Raw genomic sequence first — 15,268 nt, forward strand, 5'->3', positions numbered from 1 at the left:
TAGGCCACACCTTGAGTACTGTGTCCAGTTCTGGGCCCCTCAGTTTAGGAAGGAGGTTGACTTCGCTGGAGTGTGTCCAGAGAAGGGCAACGAAGCTGGTGAGGGGTTTGGAACACAAGTCCTATGAGGAGAGGCTGAGGGAGCTGGGGTTGCTTAGCCTGGAGAAGAGAAGACTCAGGGGTGACCTTATTGCTCTCTACAACTACCTGAAGGGAGGTTGTAGACAGGTGGAGGTTGATCTCTTCTCCCAGGCAACCAGCATTAGAACAAGAGGACACAGTCTCAGGCTGCTCCAGGGGAGGTTTAGGCTGGATGTTAGGAAGAAGTTCTATACAGAGAGAGTGATTGCCCATTGGAATGGGCTGCCTGGGGAGGTGGTGGAGTCACCATCACTGGAGGTGTTGAGGAGGAGACTTGATGGGGTGCTTGGTGCCATGGGTTAGTTGTTTAGGTGGGTTGGATTGGTTGATGGGTTGTACACAATGATCTTGAAGGTCTCTTCCAACCTGGTCTATTCTATTCTATTCTATTCTATTCTATTCTATTCTATTCTATTCTATTCTATTCTATTCTATAATTTATTGTGAATTTATTTCTATTCAGATAATTTCAAGTTATTTCAATTTATTTGTATTTGTTTTGATGATTTTCATTCACATTTAATAATCTTCCTTCCATTTAGTTTATTTACATTCAGACCATAGCCTTATTTAATCTTATTCAATTTTCACTTATTTAGATTTAAGATATTTATACCCAGATAATTTGTTGTTAATTTATTTATAGTTAGATCATGTTAAATTATTTACTTTTTATTTATATTCAGATAATTTTCATTATTTCAGGTGGTTAATCTCATTTATGTTTGAGGTTTTTTATCTTCATTCAGCTATTTTATTTTCAGTTCCTTTCTATGCAGCTTACTTTATTTTGTATCTATTAATTCTACTCAATCATTAACAGCTGCCCACCCTCCCCCCCCCACCCCCAATCCCCACCCAAGATTGGGGACCATGAGGCAATGACGTGAGGAGGCTGCTGCAAAAGTCCTTTTTATTCAGTCTATAAAACAAGGGAGGGAGAGATCTGGAGCCCCATGGGATGTGAGGATGAAAATCTGCCACCACAGGGCCCCAGCATCACAGAGGTGACATCATGGAGGAGGGGGCCCCTGAGTGAGGGGCAGTGATTGTGGCTGAGGGTGGGACCTCTGTTTGGGATGGTGTCACCTCTCCCTGACAGTGCCACCCCTGGATGGCATCACCCCTGGCCAGTGTCACCCCTGGATGGCATCCCCCTGTGGCCTGTGTCATCCCTGAGCTGGGGTCACACCCTCAGGCTGGGGTCATACTGGGCCTGTGTTGACCCTGGCCAATGTCACATCTGGAACGGTGTCATCCCCAGGCTGGCATCAACGCTCACCAGTGTTACCCTAGGGCTGATGTCACCCCCAGGCTGACATCAGCCCTGGTCAGTGTCACCCTGGTCTGACATCAGCCTTGGGTTTCATCAGCCTTGCCTGGGACAATCTCACTCCCAAGCTGGCATCACCCCCAGCCTATGTCACCCCTGGTCTGGTGTCAGTCACAGGGTGGCTATCATACCTGTGGCCAAATGATGCCTAGGCTGGCATCATCTCCTGCCAGTGTCAGTATTGGTCTTGTGTCATATCGCACACTGACATCAACCCTGCCCCAGGGTCACCCCCAAGTTAGCATCACCCTTAGCCAGTGTCACCCCTGGACTGGCATCACCCCTGGGCTGGTGTCAGATCCTGGGCTGGCATCATCCCTAGCAAGCATCACCCCCAGGCTGGTGTCACCCCTGGGTGGCAGTGAGTCCCCATGGGTGCCAGTGCTTGGGTTCCTCCAGTGTTTGGGACTGCAGCTTGCACTGAGACACCCACCCCATCTTGGTGCTCCTGATACAACTGACACTTACTTGAGGACATGCCCTTGCCACCAGCTGCCCCCAGTGAAACTGGTCCTACATCCCCTTGCAACGAGCAGCACCCCACAGTCCTGCCCAAGCCCCTGGAGATGGGGCTATGGGCACCTTCACATGGCGCAACGTCCCAGGGTGCAGAGGTGCCCGGGGCAGGGGTGACCAGATGCCAAAGCAACGTGAGAAAGCAAGCAGGTGGCAGAGGTGTGGGCACTCAGTTCTTGAACATGTCACACAGCAGCTTCTCCATGGGAGTGTTGCCGATGGTGCGGCGGAAGAAGAGCAGCTCCACGCGCTCCGAGGAGATGAAGCGCAGTGCCGGGAGGAGCAGCAGCAGCTTCCCGAACCTGGGGGGACAGAGCGGTGGCTATGGGGGAGTGTCCCCACCCCCTGGTGTCACCCATGGGTGTGTGGGGCTCGCGGTACCTGACAGGCTGCCCAGGGTAGTGGGAACGGTTGTGCTGCCCCAGCATCACCTGCGACTGGTCCTGCAGGTTCTCCACCTGGTCAGGGTCCTTCAGGCCGCGAGTCTCTGCGGGGACAAGAGAGCGATGGGCTGGGGGCCAGGGAGGGACAGCAGGGGCTGCCTGGGGGGGTCCCTCACCTGGTTTGAAGAGCACCACAGCCTTCATGCAGGCAAACTCGGTGGGGTCAACGGCCAAGGCCTTGAAGCGGCCGAGGGTTTCCTGCAGCACTCGGATATCCAGGGCGGCTGGCAGCAGCTTGCCAGGGGCCGGTTCGGGGACAGCCAGCAGTGGGCAGCTCTCCAGGGGCATGGACCACTGGATAGCACAGAGCAGGAATAGCTCACTCCATGCTTCCTCCAGCAAGATCACCTGGGGAGAGGTGGGAGAGGAACCCCAAAACCCCGTCACCCCCAAAGCCTCCAGCACCTGCAGCCACTTGCTTGGGCTGAAGAGCATCACCTCAGGGTGGGGCAGTCGCAAAGCTCTGCAGCAAACGCTCCAGCCAGCTCCATCCCACTGCTTGCCTAGGCTTTTTTGGGGTCCCCCTGGCCCCATGGGGGTTCCCCAACCCCACCTGGTCACGGAAGGGCAGGTTGGAGAAGACAGGCAGGTTTTTGGCCCATTTCACAGCCATGAAGAGCAGACGTGCTGAGGTCTCATAGACGTTTTCAGGGCTGGCTGCTGGGTACGGAGCCACCTGGTACTCGCCGACCACCCGCTCCGGCTCGCTGCCCGTTACGTCCACTGTCTCATCAGCTGTGGGGCAGGAAGAAGACACTAGTGGTCACCACACCTTGGGGACAACACCACCCATACCCTCCCCACCAGCAGCCACTCACCGTCCTCGGGCTCCAGTTTGGCGCAGGTCTCAGCCGTCATCAGGCTGGCCATGAAGCGATGGTTGGTGGGCGGGGTGGGCGCTCGGGGGCCTGGGGTGATGGTGACAGTGGCACCAGGACCACGAGGAGCTGGGCAGGGGGTTGGGGGGACCTCACGGGTGGTGGCCACATGCTCGGGGGGGGGCTCGGTGTCCAGCTCGATGCTGTCCAGCCGGACCTGGGCTGTGCTGCGGGGCTGACGCTCGTTCTGCACAGCTGTGGGCAGGAGGTGGCATCAATGCCAGCAACCTCACTGTCACCCCCCACCAGCTGCCACCATGAGTGTCCCTCCCCATCTCACCATCTTTGTTCATGCCGGCTTGCAGGCACTTCTTGAGCCGGCAGGCCTGGCACTGGTTGCGGTGTGCTTTGTCCACTGGGCACAGCCCTGTGCCTGCTTGGCACCTACAAGGAGAGGTGGCACTCAGCTGCAGCTGTCCCAAGGAGGTCCTGTCCTCAAGGAATGGCCTACCTCCATGGGTGCCATCTTCTGGAGGTGCCTCATCCCTTATGGATGCCTTGTTCCACATCCCCATGGGTGTCCTCCACCCAATGGGTGCCCCACCCCAATGGGCACCCTGTTCCCAGTGGGTGCCCTGTCCCAGTGGATGTCCTGTCCCTTGTGGATACCCTCTTCAAGGGTGACCTCTCCCAGTGAATACCCTGCCCTGATGAATGTCCTGGCCCTATTGGGTGCCCTGGATCACCCCCACACCTCCAGATCCCTGCCCCATTGGGTGCCTGTCCTTTGGTTCCTGCCCTGCCAGATTCAAGTCCCCTTTGAACCTGGGGTCTCTGCCCCATTCTTTGCCCTGGGTCCTTGCCATGTTGGGTTTCCATCCTCAGATTCCCTGCCCCACTGGGTTCAGGCCGTCCTGATCCCTACCCCACTGGCTGTCCATCACCACTCAGCGTCCATCTCCAGGGTTTCCTCCCATTACTTTCACATCCTATGGGTCCCTATGCTTGTTGGGTGCCCATCTCCCCGGTCCCTGCTCCGATGGGCATCCTTACCCTGCTAAGTGGCCACCCCATGCATCCCTTTCCTCACAGGTGCATGGTTCCCTCGGTCTCTGCCTCACTGGGTGTCCATCCCCAAGGTCTCTTCCCCACTGGCTGCCTGTCCCCCTAACTCCTGCCTCATGGGGACCCCAGCCCCACCTGTAGATGAGCTTCCTGCGGACACTGCGCTTGAAGAAGCCACTGCAGCCGTTGCAGGCGTAGATGCCATAGTGCTTCCCACTGCTGCTGTCCCCACACACCTTGCACAGCAGCACAGGGCTCAGTGCCTTGCCGGGAGCTGGGCTCAGCCCTGCAGGAGCAGAACCACCACATGCAGGGTGACCTGGGACACTGAGGGCACTCATCCCGCCCCCCCCATCCCGGGTCTGGGGAGGCTGCAGGGCTTCCCAGCATCCTGCTGATGGGGTGGCTTCCACCTCTGGTAGTCCAGAGCAGAGGCATGGATGGGGGACACCTCAGGGACTCTTGTGCCCCAGCACTTAGGGTGCTGTGGGATGAGCTCTCAAAGGGCTTTACAAAAATAAAAAGGGATAAAAGTGTCCATAGGGATGGGTGGCACCAGATGTCCCAGTGAGGGGACTCCAGGAATGCGAGGGAAGAACCTCAACCAGGAACTGGAGATGTCCTGGAGAACAACCTGGAGGAGGACCATGTTGAAGACTATGAGCATCATGGAGAAGGTTGGGAACTGCAGGCATCTTGACCCCAGAGGAAGGGATGCTCAGCATCTTGGAGAAAGCTGATAGCTGAGGATCCCAGGCCACCCCAGAGCCATGATGCATTCCCCAATCATTCTGGAGAGGGATGGCAATGGGAACCCTGGGTGTCTTGCAGACTGGGACCTCAAACATCTCTAAGAAGAGCCATGATGCAGACCCTGAGTGTTTTGGAGAAGGACTCCAAGGACTTGGGGTTGGACTTAATGATCTCCAGAGATCTCTTCCAATCCCTAATGTCGTGTGACCCTGTGACTGTGATAGCGATCCCCCAGGCATCTTGGAGTAGGAGGATGACAGGGACCTGCAGGTATCTCAGAGAAGGGCCATGATGGGAACCCTGGGCATCCTGTAGAAAAACTATGATGGGTGACCCTAGGTTTCTTAGAGAAAACCCACAATGGGTGACCCTGGGCGTCTTGAAGATGGACCATGATGAGGACCCCAAGTATCCCAGAGAAGAACCACGCTGAGGACCCCCAGGGCTCTTGGGACATGACCACAAATTCATCCCTGAGCCAGCCCCCACCAGCCCACTCCGGCAGAGCACCACCCCTTACCCGTGGGGCTGTCATCCAGCCCGGCGCTCACCACCGACCCCGCCGGTGACTCGGCCATCCTCCAGCGGACGTCCCCAGGCTCTCCTGCTGCCACCCGGCGCTGGCGAGGCGGCGGCGCTCCGGCGGCACTGCGGGCAGCAGGGCTCTCGCCTTGCGCTCTTCAAGGCGGCTTAGCCGCGGGTGCTGTGTAAGCAGCCGCCTCTTTGTCACCCTCTTAATCTTTAGTGTCTGAGCGGGGCCGGGGAAGGGGGGACTCCGGGGGGGGGGATCAATCAGCCACGCGATGAAGAATTAAAAAGGTGCTGAGCCCCAGCCCTGTAACCCTAAACCCTGCGACACCCAAGCCAGCCGCCCTGCCCTGCCACCACTGGCTGCTGGGTGTGTGTGTGGGGGTCACCCTGCCACCACCTGTGCCCCCTACCCCCCAACCCCTCCCCAGGCATTGCAAGGCTGAGATTGTGGCAGAGGTGGGAGATGGGGCTTGGAGCCGGGACCCCCATATGTGTGTCTGTCCCCCCCCCCTCCTTGGAACCCACCGGGCCCTGTAAGAACATAAGCCCTGGGCTAAGGCGGTTAGAGGGGAATAACGAAAAGTGGTAATTAAGGGGGGTAATTTCCCTGCCCCCAAGTAATTAATTACCAGCCCTGATGGCAAGGGGATGAGGGAATGCTCAGGGACTCCTTCCCCCTTCCCCCCACCCCCATCTCCACTTCCTTGCCTGCCATTGCCTCAGTTTCCCCTCCAGGGATGGACCCAGGAGTCCCTGGGGATGCTGGGCCAGGGCTGCTGACAAGGCAGCGGGTGGGGGCCAGGTGGCTCCCAGGTTACGTAACTGCCACTAAACCCTCGTGGTGACAGGGCAGCACAATTTGGGATTTGAGGGCTTTAGCCGGTAAACCCCACCCTGCCCAGCTCAGGGAGATGGTGGGAGGCCACCAGCACACAGCCCAGGTTGTCCCCAGGGGTAGGCCAGGCCGTGGTCGGGGGTCCCCAGCCTTCTGTGCTCCTCCTGGAGGGGCTCAGCTGGTGGCCCCAGGGATGTGGCTGCTGCCTGTGACCCCAGTGGAGGCATTCTAGGTGATGGGTGTTGGCAGTGGGTCCCTGGTGTGGGCTGGTGGCAGGGACACCAATGGATCCTGTGGCTGGGGGTCACCCCTGCATCATCCCTGCCTGCAGCATAGTCCCATCATCTGCCTGCACCTTGACTCTCTCTGCCTGCACCACTGCTCCATCATCCTGCCTACAACCTTCTTCCTTCTCTGCCTGCACCACTGCTCCATCATCCTGCCTGTCTCTACCACATGGCTTCTAGCATGGCTCCAGCACCCCTGTTCCACCTGGGATGTCCAGTCCCACCTCACAGCTCCCCATGCCATGGTGGGTCCCTGCCCTGACCCAGATCTCTGACAGCCACCATCTGCGGCAGCGGCCACCCTCCTCCTCCCTCAGCAGAATTATGACGCTGGGCTAATGCGGCAGGAGCAAGCTGTCACCTCACCCTGCCCAGCCCTTGCCCACAGCTTAGGTGTCTCCAGACCCTTCAGCAGAGTTTCATGCGTGGGTGACAGACACCCCAGCTCCAGCGCCCGGTTCCGGGGTGCCGAGAGTCCCTGCACGGCAGGGTGCCGGGCCGCCGGTGGGTGCTGCGGCACTGGGGCCCGCCGGGGAGCGGCGATAGAGGCTGAGTCGGCTAATTTGCCTGTCCCCTTCTCGCCGTCGGGTAAAAGCCAGCTCCGGAGCAGGGATTTGGGAGGGAGATTAGCCAGGGAACCATCTGCTGCCAGCCAATCGCCAGCACGCCCAGGAAAGCCAATAATTACAAAAATATGGTTTCCCACCCCGTTTCTCCATGACACCCAGCCGGGTGCTGTCCGCCCCGCCCCGGAGCAGCGCCCCCTTCCCCACTCCCAGGGCTCAGCACCCCATGGGCACCCAACCCAGGCCCCTGGGGCGGGCCGGAGAGGGCCTGTTCTCAGGACTACCCCAAGTGCGCCCAGAGCTATAGCCAAGGGCCAGCGGGCGGCAGGCGGGGTTGAAGGAGCAAACGTTAAAGCCCGCGGCGGGGTCGTGACTCGGCTCGGTGACAGACGCTGGGGCAGATGCCATGGGATTACCTGGCCTAAAACCTCGGGATCTGCCCCCTTCCCCCCGCCCCCCCAGCAGGCAGAGAACGTTTAATTACTAATTTACTAATTACCCAAAGATGCTGGCAAAGGGCTTGAAACCTGCAGCCAGAAGCAGCCCTAAGGCTCCAGCTGCCCTAATCCCACTGGCCCCTGCCGGATGCGCCCTGGCCAGGGTACAGCTCAGGTGGGGACTTCAGGTGACCCAGGGAGGCACTGCTGTCCTGGCATCCCTGGTCTAGCTGGTGATGGCACAATGTGGTAAGGACAGGAAGGGACAGTGGGGACCAAGAGGAGATGATAGGGATGAGGAGAAGAGAGTGAGGACCAAGAAGAGACGGTGGGGGTGAGGAGAAGACAGTGGGGACTAAGAGAGGGGTAGTGGGAATCAGGAGAGGATAGAGGAGACCAGGAGGAGACAATAGGGATCAACGAGAGATGATGGGGACCAGGAGCAGGTGATGGGAACCAAGGAGAGATGACAAGCACCAAGGAGAGATGACAAGCACCAAGGAGAGATGACGAGCACCAAGAGGAGACAACAAGGATCAGGAGGGGATCACAGGGTCAAGGAGGAGACAATGAAGACGTGGTGAAATGGTGGGGAGTCAGGAGACATCGGGCACCAAGGAGAAATGGTGACGACTGGGATGGGATGGCAAAGACCAGGATGGAATAGTTGGGAACCAGAAAGAGATTAAGGGGACTAAGAGGAGATGGTACTGATCAGGAGAGGATGATGGAGACCAGGAGGAGTTGATGGGGACTGGGAGAGGATGATGAGGATCAGGAGGAAACAGTTGGTATCTAGATCCTTTGATGGGGACCAGGAGACAATTGTGGGTAGTGGGGAGTAGGAGGTGATGGTAGAGACCAGGACAGGATGAACAGGGACCATGTGAGGGTGACAGGAACCAGGAGGGTATGATGGGGGTCAGAAGAGGGCAGTGTGATGCAGCAGGGATAGATGGGGATGACGAGGGGATTGTGACAACTGGGATAGGATGATGAGGACTGAGAGGAGAAAAAGGGGAACAGCAGGGGACAGTGATGACAAAGGGAAGCCAAGTGAATCCAGAGTGATGATGAAGACCATGAGCGGACACTATGATGAGAAGGGAATGGTGAGAACGTCAGGACAGGACAAAGGAGACAAGGAGATGATAGTGGGAATCAGGAGGGGACAACAGCAAGCAGAAGGCATGAAGGATGGCTGTGGGACAGGAGGTGACTGGAAAGAGTTAATGTGGCTGCCCGGCGCTGAGCTGTGCTCAGGCCAGGCTCTGGTTTCAGCTGTAATTAGCTCTTGTTTGTTGGAGGCTCCGTGATAAATGATGCTGTGGCTGCCCGATGACAGAGGGTGACAGCTCCACATCACCCTCCCCAAGCCCTGCCAAAGCCTTTGCTGACCCCCTGGCACAAGGATTAAAGTTTCATGTGGCTCTGGAGCTGACCCTGGACACACATCACCCTGGGTACACAGGGCTGGGAACAGGCTGGTGGCCGTCCCTTGAGCCACCTTCAGGCAAAAGGAGTTACAAAGAGCTGTTCTGGCACCGCCTGGCTGACCGCAGGCTACTCCTGCAGCGCAGCCACAGGGCTGCTTTGTGACTCCTTCGGGGTCACCCAAAGGGTTTGCTGATGAAATGCCACACCAGGTTGGGTTTGTCCCCCCTGGACTGGCCCCACAGGATGGGCTCAGTTCCATGGCAGGGCCGGTTGGTGTGGTCCGGGCACATTCCCGGGCACTGGGTGGATGTGCAGGTGCCAAGAGCTGCCGCGGGGCTCACCAGAACCAGCTGAGATCCTGCCCCGCGGCCACCTTCGGAGCGGCAGCTGCTTGAGGACGGAGCGAGGGGACCTCAGAGGTGTCCCCAAGGTGAGGTAGCAGGGCACAGCATGAGCACCATGGCTGGCACAGTGCCTGAGGCCCAGCTTGGGTTTCAGCAGGGTGAAGGGGCACCATGACTGTGTGGGGACAAAGAGGTCCTCAAAGTGGGGCTGGGCACAGCCTTTGTCCCCAGCTTTCTGGACTTCACCTTTTCTCCTTGCAGATGAACCTTCTCAGCCAGGTAAAGAGGGGGCCAGTGAGGAGGGCATCTCCACCCAGGTGGTAACACCCCTCTGCTCTGGCACCCAGCGCCCACAGACCCTGCAGCTGCAATCTGCCTGGTGCCGACTCAGGGGCTGGGGAATGGCTGCCAGTAGGGTGCCAGCAGGATGGGTGCTAGCAGGGGATGGGTGCCAGCAGGGGCTGGGTGCTTGCAGGGCTTGGTGCTAGCAGGGCTGGATGCTAGCAGGGGATGTGTGCCAGTAGGGTGCCAGCAGGATGGGTGCTAGCAGGGGATGGGTGCTAGCAGGGTGGGTGCTAGAAGGGGATGGGTGCCAGCAGGGGATGGGTGCTAGAAGGGGATGGGTGCCAGCAGGATGGGTGCTAACAGGGGATGGGTGCCAGCAGGATGGGTGCTAACAGGGGATGGGTGCCAGCAGGGGATGGGTGCTAACAGGGGATGGGTGCCAGCAGGGGATGGGTCCTAACAGGGGATGGGTGCCAGCAGGATGGGTGTTAGCAGGGGATGGGTTCCAGCAGGATAAGGGTGTCAGCAGGGTGCCAGCAGGATGGGGGCTAGCAGTGGGTGGGAGTTATCAGGATGGGTGCTAGAAGGGGATGGGTGCTAGCCTGGGATGGGTGCTAGCACAGGATGGGTAAGAGCAGGGGGTAGGTGCTAGAAGATGAAGATGCCAGTAGGGGTGAGCATGTGCTAGCAAGGCTGGGTGACCAGAGTGGATGAGTGCAAGGAGGAATATGTGCTAGCAGGGCTGGGTGCCAGCATGGGCTTGGTGCCAGCAGAGGCTGGGTGCCAGGCTCGCTCTGCCTCTCCCCACAGATGAGCACCCTGGTGCAGACCCTGCAAGCCCCAGCTGGGCTCTTCCTGCAGCCCTGGCACTGGCTGAGCTCGTGGGTATGACGGGTTTGGGGGTGCTGGCACAGGGACCCTGGCCAGGGACTCAGGCAGTGGATGGCAGCACTCTGGGCAGGACCTGAACCATGCTGCTGGTACCATCCCATTGTGGCCCCTGGGTCCCACCTCCCAGCGCCACCAGGGCTAACTCCAGGTGTTTGTCCCTCCAGGTGATCACCTCCAAGCAGGTATGTGCCAGCGTCGCCTTCGTGTCCCGCATCTCCCGTCTCACCCCTGCCTCAGCAGGGCCAACCCCAGCAGGCCCTGCCTTTTCCTCAGCACCCTCGGGGGCTCAGCACCTAGAGGAGGTGGCCCCTTCTCGGAGTGATTCCCCATCCCTGGAGACCCGAGCTGTGCCCAAGTCACCAGGGATGGGGGCTAAGCCAGCATGTCGGGGACGCTACCAGCGTCCCCAGGACACCGGCGGCCCTGAAACACTGCCGGGTCCCCAGGCGGCGGCCGGGGCGGCGAACACCGCGGCGTTCTTCCTCTGCGAGGCGCTGCTGGGCCAGCACTTTGATGTGGTCCCCAATGGGATGGCCGAGCCCCAGCCCGGGGACCTCTTCCTCTTCCCTCTGACCTCTGGAATCCCTGGCTGGTGGGGAGCCCATGCTGGTGTCTACTGTGGTGACGGAGAGATCATCCACCTGGAAGGTGAGCCTCAGCAGTCGGTCCCGGCATGGGGACATCCCCAGGAAAGGGACACACGATGCAGTGTCCTCACTGCCCCCATAGGCAGCTCGGGGACGTCCCCATCGGGGATTGTGGCCAAGCACGGCAAGAGTCACCTGCTGCGGACGCGGGGCCCGGCCAAGGTGCTGCGGAGGAAGGGAGGGCTGGATGTGGCCGCCCTGCAGCGACGCGTCCGGGCGGCCATGCAGCAGGCGGTGGAGTACGACCTTGGCACCTGCAACTGCATCCACTTTGCCCTCAGCCTGCTGGGGCTGGGTCAGCTGGCTGGCACCATGGTGGGTGCCACCACCAGAGTGGGTGCCAACACCCCTAGGGACTTTGATGCTCCCTCCAGCCACATAGCACCACAGCCCAATCTCCTCTGCCAGGTGTCCCCAGCACTGCAGTGATGGAGGTGGCAACGAGCCTGGGGAACACTGGGGCTGGAGAATCCTTCCCTGAGGGACCGGAGCATCCTTCCCCAGGGACCGGAGACTCCTTCCCCAGGGGACTGGTGCATCCTTCCTCAGGGGACTGGAGCCCCTTTCCCCAGAGGACTGGAGCATCCTTCCCCAGGGGACTGGAGCCCCTTTCCCCAGGGGACTGGAGCACCCTTCCCCAGAGGACTGGAGCATCCTTCCCCAGGGGACTGGAGCCCCTTTCCCCAGGGGACTGGAGCCCCTTTCCCCAGAGGACTGGAGCATCCTTCCCCAGGGGACTGGAGCCCCTTTTCTCAGGGGACTGGAGCACCCTTCCCCAGAGGACTGGATCATCCTTCCCCAGGGGACTGGCGCATCCTTCCCCAGGGGACTGGAGCACCCTTCCCCAGGGGACTGGAGCCCCTTTTCCCAGGGGACTGGAGCACCCTTCCCCAGGGGACTGGAGCACCCTTCCCCAGGAGACTGGAGCCCCTTTCCCCAGGAGACTGGAGCATCCTTCCCCAGGGGACTGGAACATCCTTCCCCAGGGACCAGAGCATCCTTCCTCAGGGGACCAGAGCAGCCTTCCCCAGGGACCAGATCAGCCTTTCCCAGGGACCAGAGCATCCTGCCTCAGGGGACTGGAGCATACTTCCCCAGGGACTGGAGCATCCTTCCCTGGGAGACTAGAGAATCCTTCCTTGGGGGACTAGCTAATCCTTCCCCAGGGGACTGGAACATCCTTCCCTGGGGGATTGGAGCATCCTTCCTCAGAGAACCAGAGCATCCTACCCCAGGGGACCAGATCATTCTTCCCTGGGGGACCAGTGTTTCACCAGAAGCTTTGGCATCCCTCCTACAATCACAGAATCTCCAAATGCTTTGGGTTGGAAGAGACCTGTCAGGAGCGGAATGCCAAAGCAGCCCCGGGGCAGCAGTGGGGGTTGTGCTGGATTCAAAAATTCCCTTGGAGTAAATGCAGGTGAACCAACAGCAAGCAGCTGTCAGTCAATTTCTGGGAATCAAAGAGCTTTCCATGCAAACTTTTGGTCACTTGTGGCCTTGAGGATGAAGTGGTTGGAAGAAAGGAGAGGGAAATAGAAGAAAAGAGAGGAAAGGATGAGATAAAAAGTAAGAAAGAGAGTAAGATGTCACAGCCTGGATCCAGCAGTGTCTCACGGGATCAGTCCAAGACTTTTGTTCTTTGCTGTTCATCCAGTGAAAGGCTTCTGTGGTAGATGCAGCACATGGGCCCAAACCATTGCTGTCCCTCTCTGCCCTTTGGGGGTGGGGTGGCCTCCCCAGTTCACCTGTTGATTTGCATGAGGCCATTCCAGTGTGCAGCCCACCATAACCCTTTCCTTGAGGGCCACCAACAGACGTTGAGACTTCCTGTCTCTAGGCAGGCCTGGTCTAGTCAGAACTTTATCACTGCACACAGTTGAGAGAATAGAAAGTGAGGCTCTCACAGGACCTTTAAAGGTCATCCAGTCCAACTCCCCTGCAGACAGCAAGAACATCTTCAACTAGAGCAGGCTGCTCAGAGCCCCAAGCAACCTGCCCTGGAATGGACTGGAATCACACTAAGTTGGGTGGGAGGGTTCGGAGATTCACAGAATGTTTCATGTTGGAAGAGGCCTTCAAGATCATCCAGTTCCAACCCCCTGCCATGGGCAGGGACACCTTCCACCAACACAGGTTGCTCAAGGCCTCATCCAGCCTGGTCTTCAACACCTTCAGGGAGGAGGCAGCCACAGCCTCCCTGGGCAATCTGTGCCAGTGTCTCCCCACTCTCACTGGAAAGAATTTCTTCCTCATCTCCAGTCTCAGTCTCCCCTCTCCCAGTTCAAAGCCATAGTCGCACATCCTGGCACTTCCCAGCCTTTGTCCGAAGTCCCTCCCCAGCTCTCCTGGAACCCCTTCAGGTACTGCAAGACTGCTCTAAACTCTTTCTGGAGACTTCTCCAGGCTGAACATCCCCAAATCTCCCAGCCTGTCCCCACAGGGGAGGTTCTGCAGCCTCTGATCATCTTGGTGGCCTCCTCTGGATCCTCTCCAGCAGTGCTGGGGGCACCAGAACTGGACATAGTACTCCAAGTGGTGTCTCATCAGAGTTGAGCAGAGTGGGAGAATCATGTCCCTCACCCTGCTGGAGGGCTGGAAGGCTCTGCAAAGGGATCTGGCCAGGCTGGATTGATGGCCTGAGGTCAGTTGTATGAAGTTTAACAAGGCCAAGTGCCAGGTCCTGCACTTGGATCACACTGACCCCATGCAACACTCCAGGCTTGGGGCTGGAAAGTTGCCTGTCAGACAAGGACCTGGAGGTTCACAGCCATCTGAAGATGAGCCAGCAGTGTGCTCAAGTGACCAAGAAAGCCACCAGCATCCTGGCCTGGATCAGCAGTGGGGTGGGCAGCAGGAGTAGGGCAGGGATCATGCCCCTGTACTGGGTACTGGTGAGGCTGCACCTCAAATCCTGGGTTCAGTTCTGGGCCCCTCACTCCAAGAAGGACATTGAGGAGCTGGAGCAGGTCCAGAGAAGGGCAACAAAGCTGGGGAAGGGTCTGGAGAACAGGGCTGGGGAGGAGCAGCTGAGGGAGCTGGGGGTGTTTAGACTGCAGAAGAGGAGGCTGAGGGAGACCTCATTGCGCTCTACAGCTCCCGGAAAGGAGGCTACAGTGAGGTGGGGGTTGGGCTCTTCTTCCTAGTCTCAGGTGACAGAAGGAGAGGAAATGGCCTGAAACTGTGCCAGAGGAGGGTTAGGTTGGAGGTGGGGAAAATTTTCTTTCCTGCAGGAGTGGTCAGGGATTGGAAGAGGCTACCCAGGGAGGTGGTGGAGTCCCCATCCCTGGAGGCCTGTGGCCATGGCACTTGGGGCCTTGGTTTGATGGCCATAGTGGGGTTGGGTTGCTGTTTGGACTGGATGATCTTAGATGACATTTCCAACCAGAATTCTGTGATTTAATGATTCAGTACTTCAAGGGCTGCAGCATCTACCACCTCCCTGGGGAACCTGGGCCAGGGTCTCATTACCCTCTTCTCTTGCAAGGCAATAAATGGTTGTACAAGAGCCTTGGCAAACCCTGTTTGATGGCTGTGGTTTTGACATCAACATTTCTTCTCCCAGAAGTTCCTTTCTCCAAAGTCAGTGGTGAGTGAGGGTCCCCCTCCTGTCTCCCTCAGAGGGAGTGACTCCTCTCCACAGATGATTATGTCACTGCCAACATTTAATATTGAGAATTAAATAAACATTCTCTGGGCTGCCAGGTTGAAATCTGAACAAACAGCTGGACCAGGTCTGGTTGGAGGCCAGCCACTGGTGGTGTTCCCCAAGGGTCAACACTGGGGCCAGAATGGGTCTCAAGGAAGAACTGCAGGAGGCTGTGAGGTCACTGCACAACACTCCCTTCTGGAAGTGTCCTGCAGCTCCTCTGACTTCAGAGCATTTCCAGGATATCCCAGGTGGTCACCCTCTGTTCCCAAAGCACAGGTTCAGATGCCA

At 58.4% G+C, this 15,268-nt stretch overlaps 2 protein-coding genes across 4 annotated transcripts; one reads left to right on the plus strand and one right to left on the minus strand.

Annotated features, from left to right (window-relative positions):
- Positions 1 to 1,014: 1,014 nt before the first annotated feature.
- NR2E3 (nuclear receptor subfamily 2 group E member 3) lies at positions 1,015 to 5,699 on the minus strand. 3 transcript variants are annotated; one of them, XM_068144374.1, is made up of 8 exons: positions 5,589 to 5,699; positions 4,451 to 4,601; positions 3,591 to 3,694; positions 3,251 to 3,505; positions 2,986 to 3,167; positions 2,549 to 2,780; positions 2,371 to 2,476; positions 1,015 to 2,291 (listed from the first exon to the last, which is right to left on the minus strand). In XM_068144374.1, the coding sequence occupies exons 1-8, from the start codon at positions 5,644 to 5,646 to the stop codon at positions 2,159 to 2,161; spliced, it is 1,221 nt and encodes a 406-aa protein (XP_068000475.1). In that variant the 5' UTR covers positions 5,647 to 5,699; the 3' UTR covers positions 1,015 to 2,158. The 3 variants fall into 3 exon arrangements, with proteins under 3 accessions (XP_068000475.1, XP_068000474.1, XP_068000476.1); XM_068144373.1 differs by having other exon boundaries at positions 2,371 to 2,780; XM_068144375.1 differs by lacking the exon at positions 1,015 to 2,291 and having other exon boundaries at positions 2,383 to 2,459.
- A 3,769-nt stretch (positions 5,700 to 9,468) lies between these two features.
- On the plus strand, positions 9,469 to 14,770 carry LOC137444029 (uncharacterized). The gene is made up of 7 exons (XM_068144342.1): positions 9,469 to 9,591; positions 9,767 to 9,784; positions 10,601 to 10,675; positions 10,846 to 10,863; positions 11,128 to 11,329; positions 11,411 to 11,643; positions 11,737 to 14,770. The coding sequence occupies exons 1-7, from the start codon at positions 9,469 to 9,471 to the stop codon at positions 11,755 to 11,757; spliced, it is 690 nt and encodes a 229-aa protein (XP_068000443.1). The 3' UTR covers positions 11,758 to 14,770.
- The last annotated feature ends 498 nt before the right edge of the window (positions 14,771 to 15,268 follow it).

This window comes from Melanerpes formicivorus, unplaced genomic scaffold (genome assembly GCF_026170545.1).
Source record: "Melanerpes formicivorus ecotype bairdi unplaced genomic scaffold, bMelFor1.0.p_v2 SCAF_10, whole genome shotgun sequence".
Lineage (NCBI taxonomy): Eukaryota > Metazoa > Chordata > Aves > Piciformes > Picidae > Melanerpes > Melanerpes formicivorus.

Excerpts from the sequence above, each read along its gene's own strand:
- NR2E3 (XM_068144373.1), bottom strand. The coding sequence starts at position 5,646 with ATGGCCGAGTCACCGGCGGGGTCGGTGGTGAGCGCCGGGCTGGATGAC. Across the intron at positions 3,168-3,250 it reads CAAACTGGAGCCCGAGGACG|CTGATGAGACAGTGGACGTA; the intron begins GTGAGTGGCTGC and ends CCTGCCCCACAG. Across the intron at positions 2,781-2,985 it reads ACCTGCCCTTCCGTGACCAG|GTGATCTTGCTGGAGGAAGC; the intron begins GTGGGGTTGGGG and ends ACCTCTCCCCAG.
- LOC137444029 (XM_068144342.1), top strand. The coding sequence starts at position 9,469 with ATGTGCAGGTGCCAAGAGCTGCCGCGGGGCTCACCAGAACCAGCTGAG. Across the intron at positions 11,330-11,410 it reads AGAGATCATCCACCTGGAAG|GCAGCTCGGGGACGTCCCCA; the intron begins GTGAGCCTCAGC and ends CTGCCCCCATAG. Across the intron at positions 11,644-11,736 it reads GTCAGCTGGCTGGCACCATG|GTGTCCCCAGCACTGCAGTG; the intron begins GTGGGTGCCACC and ends CTCCTCTGCCAG.